Source organism: Dromiciops gliroides, chromosome 3, assembly GCF_019393635.1.
Source record: "Dromiciops gliroides isolate mDroGli1 chromosome 3, mDroGli1.pri, whole genome shotgun sequence".
NCBI lineage: Eukaryota > Metazoa > Chordata > Mammalia > Microbiotheria > Microbiotheriidae > Dromiciops > Dromiciops gliroides.
Window position 1 is genome coordinate 613,186,832 of NC_057863.1, and position 21,949 is coordinate 613,208,780.

The following is a 21,949-nucleotide window of genomic DNA, read 5'->3' on the forward strand; positions in this document are numbered from 1 at the left end:
CTTCATTTTGAAAATGAGTCCACGTTAAAATAAAGGTGAAAAATCTTAGATGTTTTTATTATCCGAGATTACTTAAATCCAGAAGGCAAAGTGTTTTTGGAGGAAGCATGCAGCAATTTCTGCCTCTCTTCACATCCAGGCTCTCGTTTCCCCATCCCCAGCAGAACGGTCTCTTCCCCCCTGGCCAGGGACGGCAGGGAGCACGTTCACACTGGAGCACCTGTAGAAGTAGCTGCCCACATTGGCAGCAGCAAGGCCATTGTTTTAATGGGGGAGGGGTCTTTTGAGGAGGGCTGGAACGGAGTGGAGTTGGGGGGCAGTTGCTGCCCTACAGACGGGCGCCTTCCTTTCTGTGACCGAAACATCTCCTCTTGGTTTTAGGCTAATCTAGATGAAAGCCAGATGAGCTCACCTACATTCCTTAGAGCTTTAATGACAGCGGTCTGCAAAGCAGCTATTATAGGTAAGTGACCTCCCTTGAGGTGGCAACTTCTCTAACTTCTGAAAGTCACCATTTGTCAGGTTTGGGGTTATTCATTTCTATGACACTAAAAAATCAGAGATTTCCCAGACCTTCCCCTGAGTAGCCAAGAACCGCTTCCTCACCAGCATGGTGAGCAGCTCCAGAGCTCCCCCTGCCACCAGGTGCCAAACCCTCCTCAACAGGCTCCAGTGTCCTCACTGCGTTGCACCTTCCTTTTGGGAGACGGTGGCAGAGGGAAACTCCCTTCTGAAGCAGCTGCTTTCATTGCATTGAGTACAGTATAGGAGTGGGGATGTAATGTCTGCTTAAACAGAAACATTTTATTTCCCTTTTAGGGTTTTTTTTTGGGGGGGGTACAATGAGGGTTAAGTGACTTGCCCCAGGGTCACACGGCTAGTAAGTGTCAAGTGTCTGAAGCCAGATTTGAACTCAGGTACTCCTGAATCCAAGGCCATTGCCTTATCCACTGCGCCACCTAGCTGCCCCCTTATTTCCTTTTTAAATATGCTGACTTCCCCATTATTAGTCACAATGATAGGTAAAATTGTAATTAGTAATTAGAAACTTCACTTGTAATATTTCTTCATGAAGATATCTGCTTAATCTGTAGTCTCTCTGCATTTACTATAAAAACTTCCGAAAGATATTCTTGAGTGTAATATACTGTTGGCGAATGCATCTATTTTCTACCCAGGCAAAGGAAGGCAACGAGTTGGCCCTTGGCCATACTCTTTATGCCTAAACAATTGAGTGTTTATTAAACCCTGACATTATGCCAGACCCTGTGCTATGTTGGTCCTGGAAATACAAAGGCAAAAATAAAACATTCCCTACCCCCAAGAACTCCCATTCTAATGGGAGAGACAGCGTGCACAGCACATCAGTGGGTGATATGCCAAAACTGCTACCACACCCCATTGGGATGGGGTGGGCAGGAGCTGGTAGCTGGAGAAGCCAGGAAAGGCCTCTGGCAGAAAGTTACCTAATGTCTTTGAGAGAAATCATTCCATTTCAAAATAGGTTTTCCCTAAAAGCTAACTAGGAGAGTCAGAAGTTCTTGTAAAAAAAAAATCCTATCTGAGATATGGGGCTTTTTGTATATTTCAGTTTTACATGTGTGGGACTTTCTAATTTAATCCTGGCCCCTGATAAGTTTTTTCCCGAGGAGGGGGGCTACCATTGAGACAATTTCTCAGATGGCCTTTTGCCATCTGAGAGACTCTTCTCCTATCCTCTTTTAACCCACCCTCCTCCAAGAGCAATGGGTCTGAGCTCTTGGGAGGGCTGAAAATGACAAGTGTTTACCCTAATGGCATTAATCAGTTGGTTCTGATTGCTCCTTTCCCCCAGTATTCTCCTTTTAGTCACTGCTTCACTGGAATGGAGTCACCAGTTGGGTGCTCTGCCCGTGAGGGCCTCTAGTGCTGATATCTCTTACCTGCAGAGCTTTGGACCTTCAGGGTGCCCCTTCCAGGAGGCTTGGGGAGAGGAGAGAATGGTGGCATCAAGACAGTTCCCAGTTAAAAATCAACGTCCTGACTTCCCCCTCGCTACTCCTCCCTCCTGCCCTGCCCTCTCTCCGTGTACAGTAACAGTTGGCAGCTGCTCATGGATAACCTGGTTCTTCTGTTCTCCCTCGATAGCCGACTGTTCTACTTTCCGAGTGGACACTGCTGTCATCAAGCAGAGAGTGCCGATCTTACTCAAGTACCTAGACTCAGATACCGAGAAGGAACTACAAGCACTTTATGCACTACAAGCATCCATCGTCAAGCTTGATCAACCTGCCAGTGAGTTCACATGTGGCATTACGTGGGGTTAGAACAATCAGAGCCAATAGCTCTGGCTTCATGGGCCCCAGCCTAGAACTGTAGCTCCTGAGGGCGGTGAAGCCTGCCTTAGCTGAGCCCGAATGTGAGTGAGCAGCCTCTCCTGACCTATGTCTGCAGTCCTACAGACCTGACTTTGATGTGGATGGGGGGGGGGGGGAGACAACAAGAAGAGAAGACCATGCCAGGGACTTTGTCTCCAAATGGCTTCCAGGGTGAATATTCTAGGGGTATACAATACAGTCTGCAGGGTCCTCTTGAGAGGTCATCAGAGCCTTTAGTTATGACTCAAGCATTCGTTTTTAGAATGTTTTACAGCCATAAGAGTCGAAATAAAAAGGGGTCCCTAGTCAACATTTAACCCATCTTGAAATTCATTTAACCATAATACCTTATTCTGGTTCATTGAAATTTCATCATTGCCCTTTTGTAAAAACTGAGTTTATGATGAAGCAATGGGGTCTCAAAGAGAAAGTGGCTCTATGTGATTTGTGAAGATTGTGGCTTTTGGACAAATGCTTTTCATTCTGTCTACAAATAACAAGAAGTTTTACTGGTTAGTGGTACGGGCCATAGGAGTATGATTAGGGACTTACTTAAGCATGTATCCAAAAGGCCAGCTGTTCTCTCAGATCTTCCCACATCTAGAGCTGTGATGCCATCAGCAACAAGCCACTGAACTTAGTCTTGCTGCATCCCTGCCACCACCTGTGACCTCTTCCTCATCATTTAACTTTTCCTTCCTTAGTTTTCCTCTCTATAAAATGAGGAAATTACTACTTGGCAATACATAAAATCCTTATGTCATTAGATACAGTTGGAAATTCTGTTTTCAACCAGTTGAATAAAAATACAGTTTTTACGGATCCCCTCTTGATTGTGCAATATAATGACCCCCATTGAATCTTTCATCCCAGGCCAAGTTCATCAGCACCACCTAATACATTCCTGACCACTCTTTCCCCTGACTTTCCTAGTAGTATGTTTAAAGAATGAAAAGTTATTGAAATAATAATATAATTAGAAATATAAACCTTCATAGAAAGTCATATTCCAAATCACCAAGATGGATTGGGGGAATGAGAATGGAAAATGGAAAATCTCATGAGGCTTAATATTCCCATCAATTTACCCCCTCTGTATAAAAACCCAAGTTTCCTTGACTAAAGAAAAACAGATAATTGAGGTCATTAACTAGAAAATTTGGGTTAGGTAAAGTTATAGGTAAGTGAGGTATGATATGAAAGAGAGACACAGAGACAGACAGAGACAGACAGAGAATGAGGATGAGAATGTCTGTGAATTCCCACAGTTCCCATCTAGGAGAGGTTTTGTCCAGTTTAGCCAGTGATTGACTTAATCTTCTCATATCAGAAACCCGCCACAAAACTGTACCTATCAAGGGGTAGAAGCAACTCAGACTTTTATTTTTTAAAAATTATTAGAATGTAATATAAAATGATATGTACCTAGAACTATAGAAAAATTAGAACTGAGTTAAATAATAGCCACAGAAAAATTATTTTTGACACCATATAGATTAGTTCCTTCTCCTTTCTTCATGTTCCCAAGTCTTTGTGCTAGTGTAACATTGAGAACTGTTTCGGGGAAGGGGAAGGGGTGGTGTAACACTGATGTCCTCTTTGAGAATCTGTACAAAGTCACTGCTTGGGGGAAAAAAATCCCATTCCTTGTTTGCCCTTTAAGGGCCTCTCTGTCCTGCTGCTGCAGCACTTCAATGCTGTTCGCTGCAGGACCCACAAGCCCCTCTTGCCCTTCTTGCCCCTCTTGCAGATCTGTTGCGGATGTTTTTTGATTGTCTCTATGATGAGGAGGTGATCTCGGAGGACGCCTTCTACAAGTGGGAAAGCAGCAAGGACCCTGCCGAGCAGAGAGGGAAAGGCGTGGCGCTGAAATCGGTCACGGCCTTCTTCACGTGGCTGCGGGAAGCTGAAGAGGAGTCAGAGGATAACTAAAACTTCAAATATACAAAACGAAACAAAAGAAACAATTTAAGTATTTTTTTAAAAAGTTTCACGTCTTCGCCAATCACAGTGCAGCAAGGCCAATTCTCGAGCAGAAACCCCCACGTGTGCACGAGTGGGAGAGGGGAGAGAGAAACAAAAAGGTGATCATGGAGGAAAAAGGTACTGGAAAAAGTAAACGTCAAACCTGAGGGCGGGAGCACTAAACCAAAATACATGTATTATTTATAGAAAATATTTTCTGTTTTAATCTTTTCTTTTCTTTTTAAACAAGGACTCATACTTTAAAAGAAACACAGATCTGTTTAGCAAAAAAAAAAAGTTGAGAACTTTAATTTATTTTAAGGACTGCAAATGCCAGTGTAATTTTTTAATTTGCAGTTTCTGTAAACAAATTGTATAATAGAAAAGCAGAGAAATAAATTTCCCTCCCCTTCAGATGCACCTCACTTTTGTTTCAAAGCATAGTAGGTAGTCCAGCCTTAAGGGAGTTTTGGGGTGAGCTAGGTAAGAGAGATCATTTTTTGTTGTTGTTTTTTGGCATCAAATCTTTCTGCCTGCCTCTCAGCTTGCTTCAGAAATTAAAAATCAAAATAGTAATCAAAACATACATAAGCTTGGAACAGAAGGAAATGCATTTGAGAAAATGCTGTGGACCAGACAGCTCCAAGAATTAACTTGTTCAGAAAAAAAAAAAAAGTGCTACCCTGGGAAAAGTACTCATAATACTTTTGAAACCTTTAGAGCAACTTTAAGGCTTGTAAATACATAGAACAAATATTTAAAAAAAAAAAGAAATTGACTCAATACTATTTCTTCTCACTTTCAAAATATAAAGAACAAAATAAAGACAAGCATTGCAAGTTTAAAGAAAAGTAAAGCGATTTCTCCTTTTGGCAGCTGCTGGATGTGGGCACCATCTCGAACAGGTGCCATCTTGGTTCCTTTAGGGGCCAGACCCAGGCATCTCCAATCTGTGTACATAGAGTGTGTGTGTGTCTGTGTGTCCCCAACCAGGAAAGGTGAGCCTCTTTGGGTTGGGGAGGAAATCTGGGCTTGGGCAGGAGGCCCAGGGCCGAGCATGTTGAAGACATCCAATAAATAGCATGTCACTGCTAGGATGGGAGATGAAGCAGCTGCGTCCAGTTTCTTACTCTTTGCCCACCTTAAGTATCAGGACTCAGGAACCCCACAGGCATTAGCTCTGATAGCCCTTGCAGCAGGTCGAATGCATGCAGCCTTTGAACCAAACGACCAACCTCCCCCTCTCCATGGCCGCCTTTCTGACTGGTTTACCTCTTACCAGGCAGCCACCACCACAGCTTTTAAAAGTTTGCTTCCAACAACTGCCTTCATGTTTAAGGAACCCAAAGACAATCTGTAAGAGAGTAAAGAAAGCCACCTCAATATGTTTTTGGTTTTTTAAGATGAACTAAGTACTATGTGACAATCACATTGCCCCCCACTTGACCTGGTCCATTCTGGTGTGTGTGAAGTCAGTGTGCTTTGGGCCTCGGGGTTTTCCCACAAAGATCGGGTGCTTGTTTTGAAGGAAAGTTGCAGCACAGGCTTGAAAGGTGGTTTTCCACCTCTGTTGTCCGAGGGCTAGCACCGTGCAAAAATGTGTTTGTTCATAAAGCCAAACTCTTTCCCAAGTAAACAGTCTTTGTGTCTCTCAGCTGGATGCCAAGCAGAGATGATCTTCAGCTCCCACCTCTGAAGAAAATTCCACAATAAGAGACCTGGCAAAACTGGGGAGGGCCTAGAATACATGTTTTTTCAGTAGCAATAAAAGGTTTTTCTCCTGTGCTCGGAATGCTTCCCCCTGAGCTAACAAGGGCATGGTCCTGAGCAAAAGAAAGGGATTCATGAAGAGCTGTGCCCACAGATACCAGTGAGTGACCTTGGCCGAAAATGTGCCACCTAACACCTACAACACCAGCTGGAACCTGACTCGCTGCTCTTGGGCCTGGCTGCAGCCTTGGCCTGCAGACCTTCCTCTAGAAGGAGAAACAGCAGAACACCCAGGTGTTAGAATAGAGGAAATATTCAAAGTGTCCAAAACCAAGGGGCAGAGTAACCTGAACCAAGAGGTTCCTTTGAGTGATGTGGATTTTGATGGTGGCAGGTGGGATTTGGGGGAAAACAAGGGGTAAAGTTGCTCCTTGGGAATCATAGTTGGGTGTCACAGTCACATCATTGGCTGTTGTTGGCAGGTCATGAAGAAGTTGCAATTCGAGCTGTTGGTTATGTTCACTCACACCAGAAATAGATAGATGCAAATGTGAGGAGAGTAGAAGAGGGAGGGAAAAAATGTTTTAAAAAAATAAAACTCCATTGAAAAAGCTTCAAATATAAATATGTTTATTGTACGATGTCAGTAACAAAACCTCTCATCAGTTATGTAAGGTAGAATAATGAAACTTAAAAGCATTCTTAGAAGCAGGGATACAGATTTCAATTTTCCTGTTGGATTCATGATTGATTACATGAGAGAGAGAATACAAGAGAATCACACACAAAGTAGTAGTTTGTTTGGATCTTACTTTAGAGATTCAGTGCAGGTGCCCAGGATAGCCCTCATCTTGCCCTGAACTGGAGGATGGTCTTCCCAGTTGAGAATGGCCTTAACCAACCCAGAAGTGAACAGCCATTACATTCCCCCAGCAGCTAATTGGGAAGGTCATTTCTACCAATAGGCAGACTTCGGGAGTTGACATAATACTTATTTCAGTTAAAGATATTTCCTACTTGTATTTAAGTCAATTAAACCTATTGCTGTTGGGTAAGTTCAGTAAGTTCTTTGAAGCAACAAGATATATTATGTCACTTTCTATGGCCAAACTTAAATGTTTTCATCAGATAGTTCTCATCTCTCAGAGATCCAAAAGCCATTTTCACAGCATGTTTGGTTTTTTAAGAAAACCAGTAACTTGTAGTGACTCCATTAGTATCTTCTCACCTATCTGACTACAAAGTGCAACCTGCCTTTTGTTGTCCAACAGATCTTTGTGTTGTTGCCTTCTTTAAATTTGTATTCCTAAATGCAGCTTAAAAATCAGTTGCAAAAAGCAAATCTCTGACAGCCCTGCCTATCAGAACAAGCAGACTGTTTGGAAAGGTACTGAAAATTTGTTCATATTCATCTTTTTCTGTAAGTTCGGTACAAACCAGATTGAGAAAAACTGAAAATAACCCTGTTCTTTTGGCCCTGATTCTGTATTTTTATACATTTTCTGGTTTTTTATTTTTAGAAAATACCTTTTGAGAATAATTGGAATTTCGTTTTTATATTGTTAACCATGTTAATTGGTCATTTGTAGAAAATTATCTTTACTGTATTGTTGGACCTGGCCATTAAACCCTCATTTGATCAAGAACAACCCTCTTTGCATGTTAGCCCTCAACACCATGGAACTAAAGATAGAGGTTATTTACCTTTGATCTTCAAATAGACTATGTATCTTCTTTGTACAGATTTTGGCATCACATTTGCTAGCCATCAGTTATTGGAGTTTTCCTATCACACTATGGTGTTCTGCTGTAACCTCGGATATGACTGAGGCAGGCCGGAAATGAATGGCTGCCAATAGAATAGAATAGACACCCAGTAACCATATCACCCTGCTCCATTGCTACCCTCATAGTTCTCAGATTTAGAAATCCCACATATTTTAGAGTCCTCTAAAGTGAGATGATGTACCGTGGACAGTTTTCAAATATAGTACTGCCAAAATCTGTAAAAATATGATACAAGGAATATTTGAAGATTAAAGGCAGTTGACTCTGTCTAGTTCCATGGTGTGGAGGACTAACACCTGAGGGTGGTTCTTGACCAAATGTGGATTTAATGGCCAGGCCTAACAGTACAGTAAGGGGGTGGGGGGAGAAGACCATTTTCTATAAATGACCAACTAGCATGGTTAACAAGATAAAAATGAAATTCCAATTATTCTCAAAAGGTGAAGTGACTTGAACCAGAGAACAAGAAAGATGCCTTGAACTTCAGAAATTGGTTATAAGTTTAGGATTGTCAATATTCGTTCTTTAGCTTTTATGCAAACAGATACATGGATTCCACTGTTTTTCTTTACATTGTTTTAAGCACTTTGGCTATAGTGACTTCAGAAAACCACCACGTTGGGTGGATTATTTTCCATACGTTGTTTTGAATGGATGAGTGGATTTTATACAGCAGCTGGGAGAAACCCTGAGGCTGTTCAATGGATTGTTATGAGGTTAAAACATCTCACTGAAGAATAAAAAATGACTTGAGACAGAACCTCCCATACTGGTCAGTCCTAGTTCATTAGCTTCACAGATGGCCTCCTTTCTTCTCAATAAGCTTAGAGAGCACAGGTTTTCGGATGCCCTGACTTAAAGAGATTACATACCCAATAGCCACAAATACTACATGTATACCACAAAGGGGGAAATGACTTCTAGCTTGATACTGCCTTGCTAGTAAAGACACCCCAGTCATGGAATGTGTAAAGGGAATTGTGAGCCAGAATTTCAAACCACAGGCTTTTTAAGAGGAGGCAAGATCTTTCCAGATGAGGAAGGAATGCACTTGGCTACTCAGGATGAAAGCTATCCATTCTGAGCTGTCTGAATGTTCAGACCATTTCATAGTACTTATTCTGCATAGCCCAAAAAGGTAGCACTGAGACCAGCATTTTGACTCAGCTTAAAGGAGAAAATAGAGCTATACAAAAAAAGAAATGGGCTACTTTCTGGAGTAGTGTTTTCCTTATCACTAGAGGTCTTCAAACATAGACAAGGTGATGCAATAAAGAGGGAATTCATACATCACATAGACCATACAGTAGATCGCCTCCAATGTCCAGTCCAACTCTTTAAGCTTCTATGACTTCAGTCCCTGGTCACATAAAATAGTTTAAGTAACTCCAAAGAGTCCTAACATAACCTTTTTTAGGTTCTTGGGTTTAAGGGCCACACATTTCTCCTTTATTCACTTTCTCATGTTATAAGACATAGAAAGGTAGCATAAAACCCCTCCTTTCCCCCCATTATAATTCCTGTACTAGGGTACAATGCAAAATTCTTCAAAATACTATTCTGCTTACCAAATGTTACCCAGCTGCCTAGGTAAATACAGTAGGAAGCAGTGTAGGTTAGTGGAAAGAGCAGTTGATTAGCAGTCAAGAAAATTGGTTCTAGCTCCAGTGCTATCACTAGCTAATTACATGGTGATAGTAAAGTCTGGACTTTTGTTTCTTCATCAGTAAAGTGAAGGAGTTGAAGTAAGTGCTTTCCAAGGGCCTTCCTGCCCTAAAATTCTGTAAGCCTATGATGATCAAAGGGGGCTTCCTTAAAACTGACTTCTTTGTTTTGCCCAGTCTGTTGGTAACCAGGTCTAATTGATGATGATTGATGAGATAACTTGCCAAGACTCGTGAGGACAGGTATTGATGTATTAACCCACACTGCCTGTCAAGCTTGACAAGAAAGATGCTAGAGTGAATGAATATTTTAAAACCATCCCCTCACTGAGTTCCAGTATCTACTTCCAATCTACTACCAATCTATCTGGCCTCCTTTTTTCCTGTCAGAACTTCCTTCAGTAAACACTTTGGAACTATAGTCAGGCCAACCAAAGCCGAGATGATTCAGCTATAAATTTCATATACTTTTAATTGGTCAGGTGAAATTATTTTAGCATTTGGACTTGGGGTTGCCTCCAGCCTGAATGCATGTGGCAGGGCAGAGAACACTCAAATACCTCTGTATTTTGTCCAGCACTATGTCTTGGGATGCTGTTTAAGACACTGCTCTTTTTCTTTCTTTTTTTTTTTTTTTTTGCAGGGTAATGAGGGTTAAATGACTTCCCCAGGGTCACACAACTAGTAAGTGTCAAGTGTCTGAGGCCGGATTTGAACTCAAGTCCTCCTGAATCCAGGGCTGGTGCTTTATCCACCGTGCCACCTAGCTGCCCCCAAGACACTGCTCTTCTGAAGGAAGTGGCCAGCTACCACCATCTAAAAATGGTGATGGGTCAGAGGGTGAAATTTAATTTTGGAATATAAATTGAGTTGCCAGTGTTATTTATTACAGAGACAGTTGGCAATCATAGACTCAAGCCAGTGACCTCTTCCTTCACTTCAGCTATGTTATCAGTTTTCTGAAATCTGAGTTTACAATAAAGACATTCTCAAATACAGTCTGCATTGAAGAATGGTGCCAAAGTAAAAACAGAGAAATACTTCACACAGTTTTTTAAACCTGACTTTTCTCCCTTTCCCAAGCCTCACAGACCCCATTTGGGAAAAAAACAACTCTTAAAGAACCACTTTTACTTATAAGATTTTCTTTTTTGTCATTGAAAATTGTATGCCAATTATTGTCAGCCAATTTTATTTGAACCTGAATCTCAACCCATTTTATTTCTCTTGAAAAATCTCCATAACTATAAAGAGATCATCGATTCAATGTCCATGCTTCTTTGGGATCGTCCCCTTCTGACTCAGTTTTTGTAGAGAAGCAGGATGTTCTAAGAAGTCAGAGGCCTGTATTGGACTGCTACTGACATTTAGAGAGTGAAAGATTTCAGCTTTGAATCTGGGGGATGACTCCAACAAAACTGTGATGTTGCTAAATTCATTTCTCCCCATAGGCGATTGTTCAGTGTCATTGGAAAGCAACACTCTCCCATAGTTTAACAAGAAAGAGGTAAGCATTGTGCCCCTTTGAAACAGTATAAACCACAGAAAATCTGATATGCACTTTCTGCCATCATTAGCTAACTTGGATCCTTTTAATTAAGCAGGCATAATCCATCCATAGCTAATTTCAGTCCCGTTGTACTGGACAGGTCGCCAATTAGACTCCCTTCTAGGTTTACCTTGCTCAGTAAATTGGATTTAGCCCCACAGAAGAGAAAGTGGAGAAACAACTTCTATACCATGCTGTGCCATTACACTGTGTGGACATTCACTCACTGCAGGCTTCTCAAGGGCAGGGACCTTCTCATTTCATTTTTCTATGTCTGGTGCTAGCAGAGGTAATGTTGACTCAAAGATTAGTTCACCTTTCTGTAGCACTTTACAGTTTGGAAGGCAACAACAACTTGAGTTGGGGAAAGCAATAATGTTATTTCCATTTTAGGATTGAGGAAACAGGCTCAGAGAGGCAAGGGATGACCTTGAGAAAGTCAAAACAGCTAGTTTGAACAGCTTGGAAGAGCACAGGTTTTCTGCTGGAAGTCCAATGCTCTTTCCATCACAGCACAATGAGTTGAATTAAAAGCTTCCTAGCAGAAGAAGCCAGTTATGTCAGTATGATGAAACTATGTGTGGGGACCACACCTATGGTTTCACTGGTATAGAAAACTCCTTTTACCAATGCAGTAGGACACCACCTCCACAACTGTGATAGAGACTTGCCCAGGAACACACAGCCTGTTACAGAGTGGATTTGAATCCCAATAGCCTTAACCTGACCAGGTTTCTACCCACTACTTGGACAATGCCTCTTGTGAAACAGTTTCAATGGCTCCAAATAGATGGTTATTTCAAAAGTGTTACTCTCTCTCCAAACTGGCTAAGTATTTTCTAATCTTTTTTTAAAAAAACTTCCTTCTCTGCCTTATTGAACACTGACTTCCTTGCCTGTATTCACTAGGCCCAACTTTTTTATAAACATTTTTCTTTTTAAACTAAATCCTAGTTTGTAGCACTTATTAACAAAAAAAATAGCACAAGTGAATTTTTATTTTATTTTTTCTTCCAGTAGTAGTGTTGGAATAATATTTTCCTTTTTTAAAAAAGCCCTTTCCAGGGGCAGCTAGATGGCACAGTGGATAGAGCACCGGCCCTGGAGTCAGGAGTACCTGAGTTCAAATCCGGCCTTAGACACTTAACAGTTACTAGCTGTGTGACCCTGGGCAAGTCACTTAACCCCAATTGCCTCACTTAAAAAAAAAAAAAAGAATTAAAAAAAAGCCCTTCCCCTTTTACAAATAAAGCTTTCTTAAGAATCTAAAAAAAATTTTTTTTGGTCAACATTAGTGACATCTGAACAGTGAAGGGAAAAGGGCCTTCCCCATAGCTAGAGAGAGAAAGCTTCCCGCCAACTATCTGACCCTGAACCTCTCCTTGTGTCTTTGTTTTCTCACCTTTTTCTGGCTTCCACCAACAGGGAAAAGTCCCCTGCTCCGCCAGAAAGTAAGGATATAAAGATTGGGAGTAGGCGTGGGGAGAGGAAAAGAAACATAAAGTAAAATTGAAATTGCTTATTTAAAACTCAAAAAGCAGGTTTAAAGGCTTTGTAGATCTGGCAAATGGTGAAAATGTAATTTGAAACCTAAGGATGTGGTATTTATGTCTCATGTTTAAACATGAAGGGGGGGGGGAGCCCAACCCTACAAAATCCACAAAGTATGATGGGATAGCTGACCTATTTTGAATGAAAATCACGTCCCTCTGTTCCCTCAGAATTTGACTCAGGCCTTCTATAAGGAAGTAGCCTCTCTTTCTAAGTAGGGAATAGATCCCTACTTAGATTCCCTGAGTGTTGCTCTTCCTTTAGGCAGCTCATAAGTATTAGACTTCCATTAGGTCAAACTATGGATCAATTGCCCATACTGACCCAATGGAAGTCTTGTGCTAAAAGACTGGAAAAAAAAAAAAAACATGTTTAAAATGTTTATTTTTTTCTATGAATGGACCAGGCTTTTGGCACCAAATTTTTTTGGATTGGACTAGAAAGTTTCTTCTCTCTACTAAACTTTGAGCTGTTTGTCTTTTAGGATGATACCCAGGCAGAATGGAATAAACCAATACTATTAGAACCATCCCTACTCATGAATCAATGAGAAAAATGCAGTATTTACCAGGAAAACTTCAAACTTGTTGCTTAGAGGCTAGCTGAGAGCTTAATTGATGCGCACATAACTGTAAACTGCATCAATTTATGTGCATTATTAAATCCTATCCAGAGTCTGTTGTACTCTTGGTAATAAGCTATTTATTTCTTGCCATCCTAAGTCAATGCTACATAAAAATTTAATAATGGCTACAAACCAGTCTAGGCAGGCAAGTGTGGAAGCTAGCCAATCATGGATATTAGTAGAGGGATAAAAGCTCCTGACCCAATTAAGCCCCTTAATGTTTTACTATGAAATCCTAATTCTAGACATATTATTCTAAAAAAAATAATTATAATTCCCTTGTTCTGTAAATGGGAAGGAAAAATACAGCAAATCCATCAGTAACTGTTCTCTATAACAACAACACAAATGTTTTCTTTAAAACCCCACCATAACTATACCATTTGCAGTAGAAGAGCAGTCGAGACAACTGTGCTTGATCATTTAAGATAATTTACTTCAATCCAGGAAATGCAACATATTTGAGTTCTAGTCTCATTCCCTCTTGGACTCTGGAAGCTCCAGCTCTCCAGCCTCTTGAGTCTCATTCCTCATCTAGAGTCTCCCAGTCTTGAACTTTTTTCTTTCCTTTGTCAGGGGGAAAAAAAAAGCTTCATTTTGGTCTTACCTGTCACAACTACCATTTAGCTTTAGCAAAAACTAACCAGAAAAACCCCACCAAAACCAAATAGGTGGGCTGACTAGTTTTAGTCAATCTGGCTCTTTAACCTCAGACTGAAATAGGCAGAGCCCATACTATGGCAGAGTCTGAAGAGACAGTAAGTTATGACCAGGCACTTGGCAATCTGATGGTAAGTATCCTAATTGTTAAAAATTGGAGAGGAATTTGTCAACATAAGTAGCATTCTTAACCATTGTGTTCATAATTTGCAAACCACTAACCTGCCTAATGTCTCTTGTTATACCAAGAATATTCTTCAGCAAGTAAAGTGTGACTCAGAAATTTCACCCATATATACATATATACACACATATACATACATACACTTACTTTCTTTGTACGAGTAAACTAATTCATACTGATCTGTTGCCCAGGATTAATGGGGTTATCTGGCTCAGGAGAATTTGCATTTTAAGAATCATGGGATCTTAAATTGAAGTCTAACCTCTTCATTTTATAGATGAAGAAACCAAGGTCCAGAGAAGTGAAGTGACTTGTCATAATACTCCTCATTGTCTGAGGCTGGATTCAAACTCGAGTCTTCTTGAGTCTTGCTTGAGTTCAGTTAATGACACTATGTATAACATTGCTTAGTGTGGAGTAGGGAGCCTCCCAAAGGGTGCCATTTGGGGTTCTTGACACTTGGCGAAGGGTCTCTACCAGCAGTTCTTATGCCACTATCACATTCCAAGTGTAAGGTGTGTCCTAGTCTTTATGTTTACTTGGGGGAGTATCTAAGTTCCGGGACAAGGAGCCAGGAACCTCTTAAGATGGATAGATGGATGGAGACTTCTGCCACACCTCTCCAAGGAAGCCAATGAGAAGATTGCAGAAACCTTACCCTGAGACACTTTCAGCTGAGAGCAGCTAAGTATAAAAATTAAAACTGGTCAGATGTTATGTCTGGCAAAGGTAAAATGCATAAGCCTAGATAGATAGATAGATAGATAGATAGATAGATAGATAGATAGATAGATAGATAGATAGATAGATAGATAGATAGATAGATAGATAGATAGATAGATAGATAGATAGATAGATATGTGTTTATATAGAGAGATTTTTTAAAAAATTGAATCCCTCGAGGTAGAAAATTTCACCAACCTTCAGAAAGTTTAACTTCTATCCTAGTCACAGCAAGTGGTAGCCTCAATATGTGGTTTTGATGTTGAGGGGAAATTGAGGACACTGTTAAAAAAGTTTATGGAAATCTGGCACCACGGGAGAGTACTTCAATCAGATGAGTGTGCCTCCTAGCTCCAGGACTCCCGCTAAGGGAGGGGATCTTGTCAGGTGTACGTCAAGGTTCCCCTCTTCTGTAAGTGGGAACTTACATCATGACTCTCTGGTTTGGGGGGGGGGGTTTGTTTGTTTGGGTTTTTTTGTTTGTTTGTTTTTTTGTGAGGCAATTGGGATTAAGTGATTTACCCAGGGTCACACAGCTAGTGTCAAGTATCTGAGGCTGGATTTGAACTCAGGTCCTCCTGACTCCAGGGCCAGTGCTTTATCCACTGCGACACCTAGCTGCCCCTTTGTTTCTTACTCATAACAAATAGCAAGGTGACTGGTGTGGAACACAAAGGGAAGCTGAGTAAAAGAATACAAATGAGATTGTTAGCTCCAAGAGGGGAAAAAAGGCTTTTCAAGTACATCTCCAGCTATTTTGCTTCCATGAAAGCACACCAAGAACACAGTCTTGCAAGTCACTGAGTCAATATGGCCTTAGCAAGTTTCACATATGGGAGCCCTCACCACCCCAGTTCTGCAGAATGGAAGCTAGCAGTCACAAAGTATGAAAGGAAAGCCCAGTGTTGCCAGGAGCTTGTCATCAGCACCTTAAGGTACTTGTCACAGAAAAATACTTTAGGATAAGGGCAGGACTTCAGTGGTGAGGCAAAGGGGTTGTCTCCATAGGGTTGCATTTCTCAGCCACTTTTCCTTGTGTTAGAATATCACTTGAGATAAGGAGCAGCTGGTTGGCTCAGTGGACAGAGCACTGGGCTTAGAATCAGGAAAACCCAAGTTCAAATTTGGCCTCAGACACTTTGCTAGTTGTATGACCCTGGGCAAGTCACAACCCCATTTGCCTTAGTTAGTCATCTGTAAAATGGGGACACATTGGAGAAGGAAACTGCAAACCAGTATCTGCCAAGAAAACCTCCTGTCCATAGTGTCACAAAGAGTCAGACACAACTGAACAACAAATGTCCCCTTATTGAATTCCAGAGGAGAAAGAACAAGCAAATTCTAGGATTTGTTGTGATGTTCTTCTGGCTGCTACTACTACTACTGAAGAACAGCTCACCAGGAGGGAGATGACAGCACCACTTGGCAGCTGCTGGGAGAAGGGCCTTCTCCTTAGTCCTTTAATTTGTCCCTATTAACAATAACACTGTTTGTCTTTAAAATTTTGCTTTGTTTTAAAGCTAAAAGGGATTCTAGAAATAATGTAATCAAGGACTCCCACCCCATTTCACAAGGCAGGAAACAAGTCCAGGGGAGTTGTGATTTTCCCCAAAATACACAGGTAATAAATATCAACTTAGTACTTTTTGAATCCTTATCTGTAAGAAAGACTTACTCTCATCTTTCCACAGTAGTGAGTGTACTCCTTCCCTTTTGTGCTCATCCCAGCTCTGGTTGCATAGTTTTTTACGTTAATGTCTTTCCTCCCAAAGTAGCTTAAGAAATGGATTCTTATGCTTCATAAACGTTCAGATGAATTAAAGGTTTGGCATGCTTCAGAAATAGCAAAATTAAGTCTCCCTAACTTGCAAGAAAAATTCCAAAGATGAATTAGGACATTAAGGGCTTTTAGCAAGATCAACACTAGATAAACATGATTATTACAAGATGAACATAGCATGTCATCTCCCATTTAGTTTACTACTTAACAGAGGGAGAGTCCAAGGGACTATGCAGAGAATGAAATACAGATGACCCTGCCTTGTCCAAGTTTTATAAGGCAGTCTGTCTTCTGTAGACCACATATGACTTGCACATCACAAAATTATACTAAAGGATCCTAGTCAGGATGCCAATTACCTTCTTTGGGCTCGTGTCCTCATTTGTAAAATAAAAGTACCTCTAAGGTCACTTAAGCTGTTTTGAAACATGGCTAATAATTGCTTAAAGGGCACGAAAAGGAAGGTCCACCTATGCCATGAGGAGGCTGCTTATGCATTTAATGCAGCTGAAACCCTGAATCATGAAACCTGCATTCTGTTATAGGCTGGGCTATGACCTGTTTGACCTTGGAGAAGCTCCTATTACCTCTCTGGGCCTTAATTTGTCCACCTGTACAATGAGAGAGTTAGGGTACATTTTCTCTTGAGCTCCTTTACATCTATCACATTCAATATATTTGTGTCTCATTTTGGAGGGTATCTCTCTAGTGTTTCCTCCCAGCTTCCCACTCACCCTTTTACTCCCCATATTTCTTCCTCTCCCTCTACCCCAAAAAGAAAGGACAAAGGAACTAAACGACTGATGCACATAATACATGGAGACTGGCCAAAGGGGAGTTAACTGAGCTACATTTTTGCATCCGTGTACCAAGACTACCTGTGTATACTCACTGTATAGCCCTGGGCGTGACTTACGTAGACACTTGGAAAATGCGCTGCTATAATAGCAAAGATAATTTGTTTTTACTGTATTCTCAACTACTGTGGAATTAAAAGTAGAGTTGCTCTTTGTCTAATCAGGATCGGATTGCAATTCCTCCTCGCGTAGGCAGATGTTAGGGCTCAAGTTGAGATTTGTGGTTGGAAGGGGCGTTCACTGGGGGGAGGTTCTTCCACTAAGCAAACTTGTTGCATCCCTGTAAATATCATTGAGGAGATTGATTTCTCAGGTGTGCAGATCTAGTTCTTAAAAGACTGGAATCCTATTTAGCTTTTTGCAGTTAACATGAAATCTTTTGGGGTGCTTTGGGATGACGTCGGTGGTAAAAGCTTAGGGTGTTCATGGAGTAGGGTTAGTGGCCAAGGAGGTGGCTGAGGGCCCGGAGAGGGCCCTATTTAATACACCGCTCTAATTTCAGCACAATCTTCCGTGGCCCACGCCCGTGCCTCTTGCGATGAGCGCAGAGCGCGTGTCCCCGAAGGCCCGCGGGCGCTTTGTCCAGGGCGGGGGGGGGGGGGGGTCGATGCCACACCGGCCGGGGCACGTTTTATTGTCTCGAGGTCCTTGGCCCAGAGGCTGCCACGGGAAGTCGGAACCTGTGAAGCTCGGGGGTGAACGAGGAAAGGCGGGACTGGGAAAGGGGAGCTCCGGTGCCCCCATTGGGCGTGAGGGCCCGGGCAGAGGAGCCAAGAGCGGCTGGAGGTAGAGCCAGACCCGAGGCCTCGGGCCGCCCGGGGCCGGGGCAGCGCCGCGCTAGGGAGCCCTAAGTCCCTCGGCTCCCGGGGCCCGGCCCCGCTCAGCGCCCGATCCAGCCACCTCGCCGTGCCCAGGCCCCCGCCCCGGGGCACCAGGGGCCGGCCCCCGCCGCACGATCTCCCGAGGGAAGGCGACGCCGAGAAGAAGCCTGCGGGCTCGTCCGCTCCGCCGCAGGGGAGGGCGCGCGCTCCCTCGGGTCGACATCCCCGCACCCCCGCGGCCGAGCCGGCAGGGGGCGGGCGGCCCCTTCGGGCATCGGGGAGTGCGCGGCGGGGGCGGCGGCGGCGCGCGGCCGTTGGCGGGCGCGAGGGGGGGGGGGACGGGCGAGCGGGCGCGCGCGCGGGGGCCGCGGGGCCGCGGGCAGGGGGGCGGGGCCGCAGAACGCAGCGGCGGGGCCAGGCGGACGGACGGACCCGCGGAAGGCAGCCAGCGGCGGCGAGCAGCGGGCGGGGAGCGGAGGCGACAGGCCGCGGGGGGACGTGGGCGCCTGGAAGGGGGGAGAGCGCAGAGGTAACGCAGGCCGCAGCCTTGATGGGACGGAAGGGGAGGCCGCGGTGGGATGCCGCGGGCCCCAGAGCGCCCGGGGCCGAGGCCGCAGCCGCCGCCCCTCCCTGAGGCGAAGCGAGGCAAGGCGAGGGGGGCGGGGCTGGGCCGACGCGAGGGGGCCGAGGGGGCCACCCTCGGGAGGGGGAGGGGGGGCCGCCAGGCGCCTTTTGTTTGCCGTCCCCCAAACCGCCCCCCCCCTTTTTTTTCCCACCAGCCCCTCGCGCCGGCGCATCCTCCTGGGCCCGCTAGCGCGCGCGCGTTCCCGCTACTGTTTTGTTTGCAGTCGCGGGGGAGGGGGTGAAATGGTGGGGGGTGGGGAGAGGAATGGTCCTCCCCGGACCGGTCCCTCTGAGGCCATTCTGCGCCTGCGCAGCCTCTTCCTGCCCGGCGTTGATTGGCCGACTCAGTCCCCGTTGGCCTGTCTGGAGCTGCGCATTCTCCGAATGCCGAGATTTGGGGCTTGCCTTTCACCTGGAGCACTCCGGACCCCCTCCCCACCTTCCCTTTTTCATGCTTACTCCTGGCCACCCTCCCCACCTGCGTAGTTAGAACCCCATCTTTTGAACTCAAAAAGGTTCGGGAGGCGGTCATTGGCTGCGGCTCGCGCGATGGGCCCGGCCCTCCCCTGGGGCTCCGCCCCCTGTCGCCGCCGCCATTACGGAGCCGGCGGCGCGGGGGGCGAGGCCGAGGCCCGGGGCTAGCTCGGCTCGGTGTGCGGGCGGCCCGCTCGTTCGCCTCTGCTGTCAGCTGCGAGCGGGGCGAAGGGTCTCTCGGGCCCTTGGATGGCCTCCCCAAAGCCGGCGCTTCCTCCGGCCTCGGCACTCTTCCTAGGCCTTCGCGACCCGCCGCCCCAGGGTGCACTGCCTGGGCCTGAGGCCGCGGGGCCCTGAGACTCGTGTTGTCCACTGCTCCCCCATCCGCCTTCTCCAGCAGTCCTCTGGTCACGCCCCCCACCCCGGGGCCGGGGGAAGTTTGGGGCTCGCTCTAGCAAGGCGGGAGGGGCGGGTTCCCAGACTCCGTGCTGAATCCGAGGGGCATTCCTAGAGGGACTTTGTACACCGGGAAGTTCTCACCGCTTCTGAAGCCCCCGATCCGAACCCTTCCCCCATCCTCATTCACCCCAGATAAAGAAGGGGTGCAACGATGCTCAGTCTAACTCCTAGGGTGTTTTTCCCTGTGGCCCGCCAGGCTTGCCGAATCACCTGCTGCTCTGATTTGGTAAGAGTGTCGTGGAGGTGATTTAGGGAGTCTGGTCCTGGTTAGGCAGGTGACAGGACTGGGTTGTACGGATTCGAGAGTAAAGAATTGGACCTGACAAAGGCGGGGGCTGGGAGTCTGTCTGGAGAGGCTCGGCTCGGTCAACTTCCCCTGGGCCTCAGTTTTCCCTTCTGTGAAGTAGTGTTGAACAATATGGCCTCTTAAGAATTCTCTAGCTCTAGAATTTTATTTTATTTACTTCAAAAATATCTGAGACTTCTTTTAGAAACAAGTCTTGGCATTTATCTGGGTCTGTTATAACCATATGGACTGAAGTATTTCAGTAAAAATGTCATTTACACACACACACACACACACACACACACACACGCATGAAGGTAACTAAGTTTTATGGGACCCCAGAATTCAGAGGCACTTTTGAAACTAAATATAAATTGTTTCCATTCACTTATATTTTACGGTTATTGTGATTTAATTTTTTATGCCTATGTGGCTCTTTAACCAGCTACTATCTTTAAAAAAAACACACACACGACACTGTTTTAAAGCACATAAAGTTGGGTTTGTTTTTTAATTACTAAGCTAATTGGAAAAATCTCATATTCTTGTGACAGACTTACTAGTGGCATGTCATACTAATAATTTGTATCTCCATGAACTCTGCTGCCCTCCGTGAAACAAGACGCTTAAGTAGACATTTAGTGAATACTTGTCCCAAAATATGAAAGTGGGGTTGGGGGTGGGGGCTGGTAATCCCACGTGCTCCTTGCAATCCATTAATTAAATGGTTTATGTTACAAGTCAGTCACCCTTTGAGTTTGAGTATGGGTCGATTCTTTCCAAGGACCTTTTAAAGGATTTAAGGTTGAGAAGGTTTCTGGGTATGCTCCCTAAAGTTTTGAGCAGTGATGATGCACATCCTTTGGCATTTTCTACTCATTGCAACGTATATACATTGCCAAATATTGCATACCTTTTGTGCTGAATTAGAGTATCAGTGCTTCATATAAATTATGTATTATAATAATAATAATGGAAATACACTGACGCAGTAATTGCTAGATTCCTACTTACGCTTTTATTACTTCTTTTCAGCTGAAAGGAACTGCACTGAATATATTACATATCAGTATTTTGTTTCTGTAATATCTTTTATACTGACCATAGTAAAATAACCTAAGATCTCTGAGGCAAATGAAGTCCTTTTTCAGTAGTTCTGATTTTCTTCAAACTTTAAATGGACTAACGTTTTCTGAGAGGCTAAAAAGCTAAATTGTATTTTGAACGGGTTTTGTTAGCTTTGTCAATTGGAGAATTAACAAATAGGTTAAAGATTCCATTCTTCTAACCCTCAACCCCTTGGTGCACTAACTAACCTGAAGTGAAGCTTGTATTAGTCTGGCATTCAGTGACCAATGTGTATTCAATCTTTTAGTTTGCTAATGTTTACTACTGTAGTGTTAAAACTTTTCAGTGATTAGTTTGCATTGTAAAACTCCTCCCTCCCCCAACCACGGAATGGACTCTTAAACTGCAGTTTTAACCACCTTTACTTTCACATAGAAAGCTTTTTAAGGATGTATCCCCAAAAGCTTTATTTTGTTTATTTTTTAGGTTCTTTTTGAGCATACAGAATACAATATTAGACAATTTCAGATTTCCTTGTGATTTTTTTTTCTGAGAAATTTAGTAGGTGGGAAGAAAAAAGGGGGTATTTTATTGTATTATAATTCTCACAATTCTGCAGTTACTTATTTTGCATAGAGTACAAAATATTTCTTTTGAGTTGTATGACTCCTTAGAAGCAAAACAAGTTTGTTGCAATATCGACCCCCATTTAGTATGAATATTTAGAGTTCTGTGATACAAACTTAACATATTCTATAAATACGTTTTCTTTCATAGGGAGTGTGGGGGTGTCTTTCCAGAAAC

General features: G+C 43.7%; 3 protein-coding genes across 40 annotated transcripts in view; 2 read left to right on the forward strand and 1 right to left on the reverse strand.

Annotated features, from left to right (window-relative positions):
- Window positions 1-8,563, forward strand: part of EIF4G3 (eukaryotic translation initiation factor 4 gamma 3) — a 378,410-nt gene extending 369,847 nt beyond the window's left edge. For 14 of the 32 annotated variants that reach the window (XM_043990697.1, XM_043990692.1, XM_043990693.1 and 11 more), the window contains 3 exons: window positions 382-463; window positions 2,128-2,274; window positions 4,108-8,563. In XM_043990697.1, coding sequence (XP_043846632.1) covers window positions 382-463; window positions 2,128-2,274; window positions 4,108-4,289 — 411 coding nt within the window. In that variant the 3' untranslated portion in view covers window positions 4,290-8,563. The remainder of the gene's footprint in view (window positions 1-381; window positions 464-2,127; window positions 2,275-4,107) is intronic. The other 18 variants (XM_043990670.1, XM_043990675.1, XM_043990680.1 and 15 more) reach the window with 3 other exon arrangements.
- Window positions 8,564-18,250: 9,687 nt separating this feature from the next.
- LOC122748149 (basic proline-rich protein-like) lies at window positions 18,251-19,908 on the reverse strand. Its single transcript, XM_043993843.1, has 2 exons — window positions 19,873-19,908; window positions 18,251-19,783 (listed from the first exon to the last, which is right to left on the reverse strand). The coding sequence occupies exons 1-2, from the start codon at window positions 19,906-19,908 to the stop codon at window positions 18,251-18,253; spliced, it is 1,569 nt and encodes a 522-aa protein (XP_043849778.1).
- Window positions 18,644-21,949, forward strand: part of HP1BP3 (heterochromatin protein 1 binding protein 3) — a 34,911-nt gene continuing 31,605 nt past the window's right edge. Inside the window, exon 1 of one of the 7 annotated variants that reach the window (XM_043990703.1) lies at window positions 18,644-18,763. Coding sequence is in view for 2 of the 7 variants with exons in the window: in XM_043990706.1 (XP_043846641.1) it covers window positions 19,943-20,017 (75 nt within the window). In the remaining 5 variants the exon portion in view is untranslated. Of the gene's footprint in view, window positions 18,764-19,482; window positions 20,018-21,949 lie in introns of those variants that run through there. The other 6 variants (XM_043990707.1, XM_043990708.1, XM_043990704.1 and 3 more) reach the window with 6 other exon arrangements.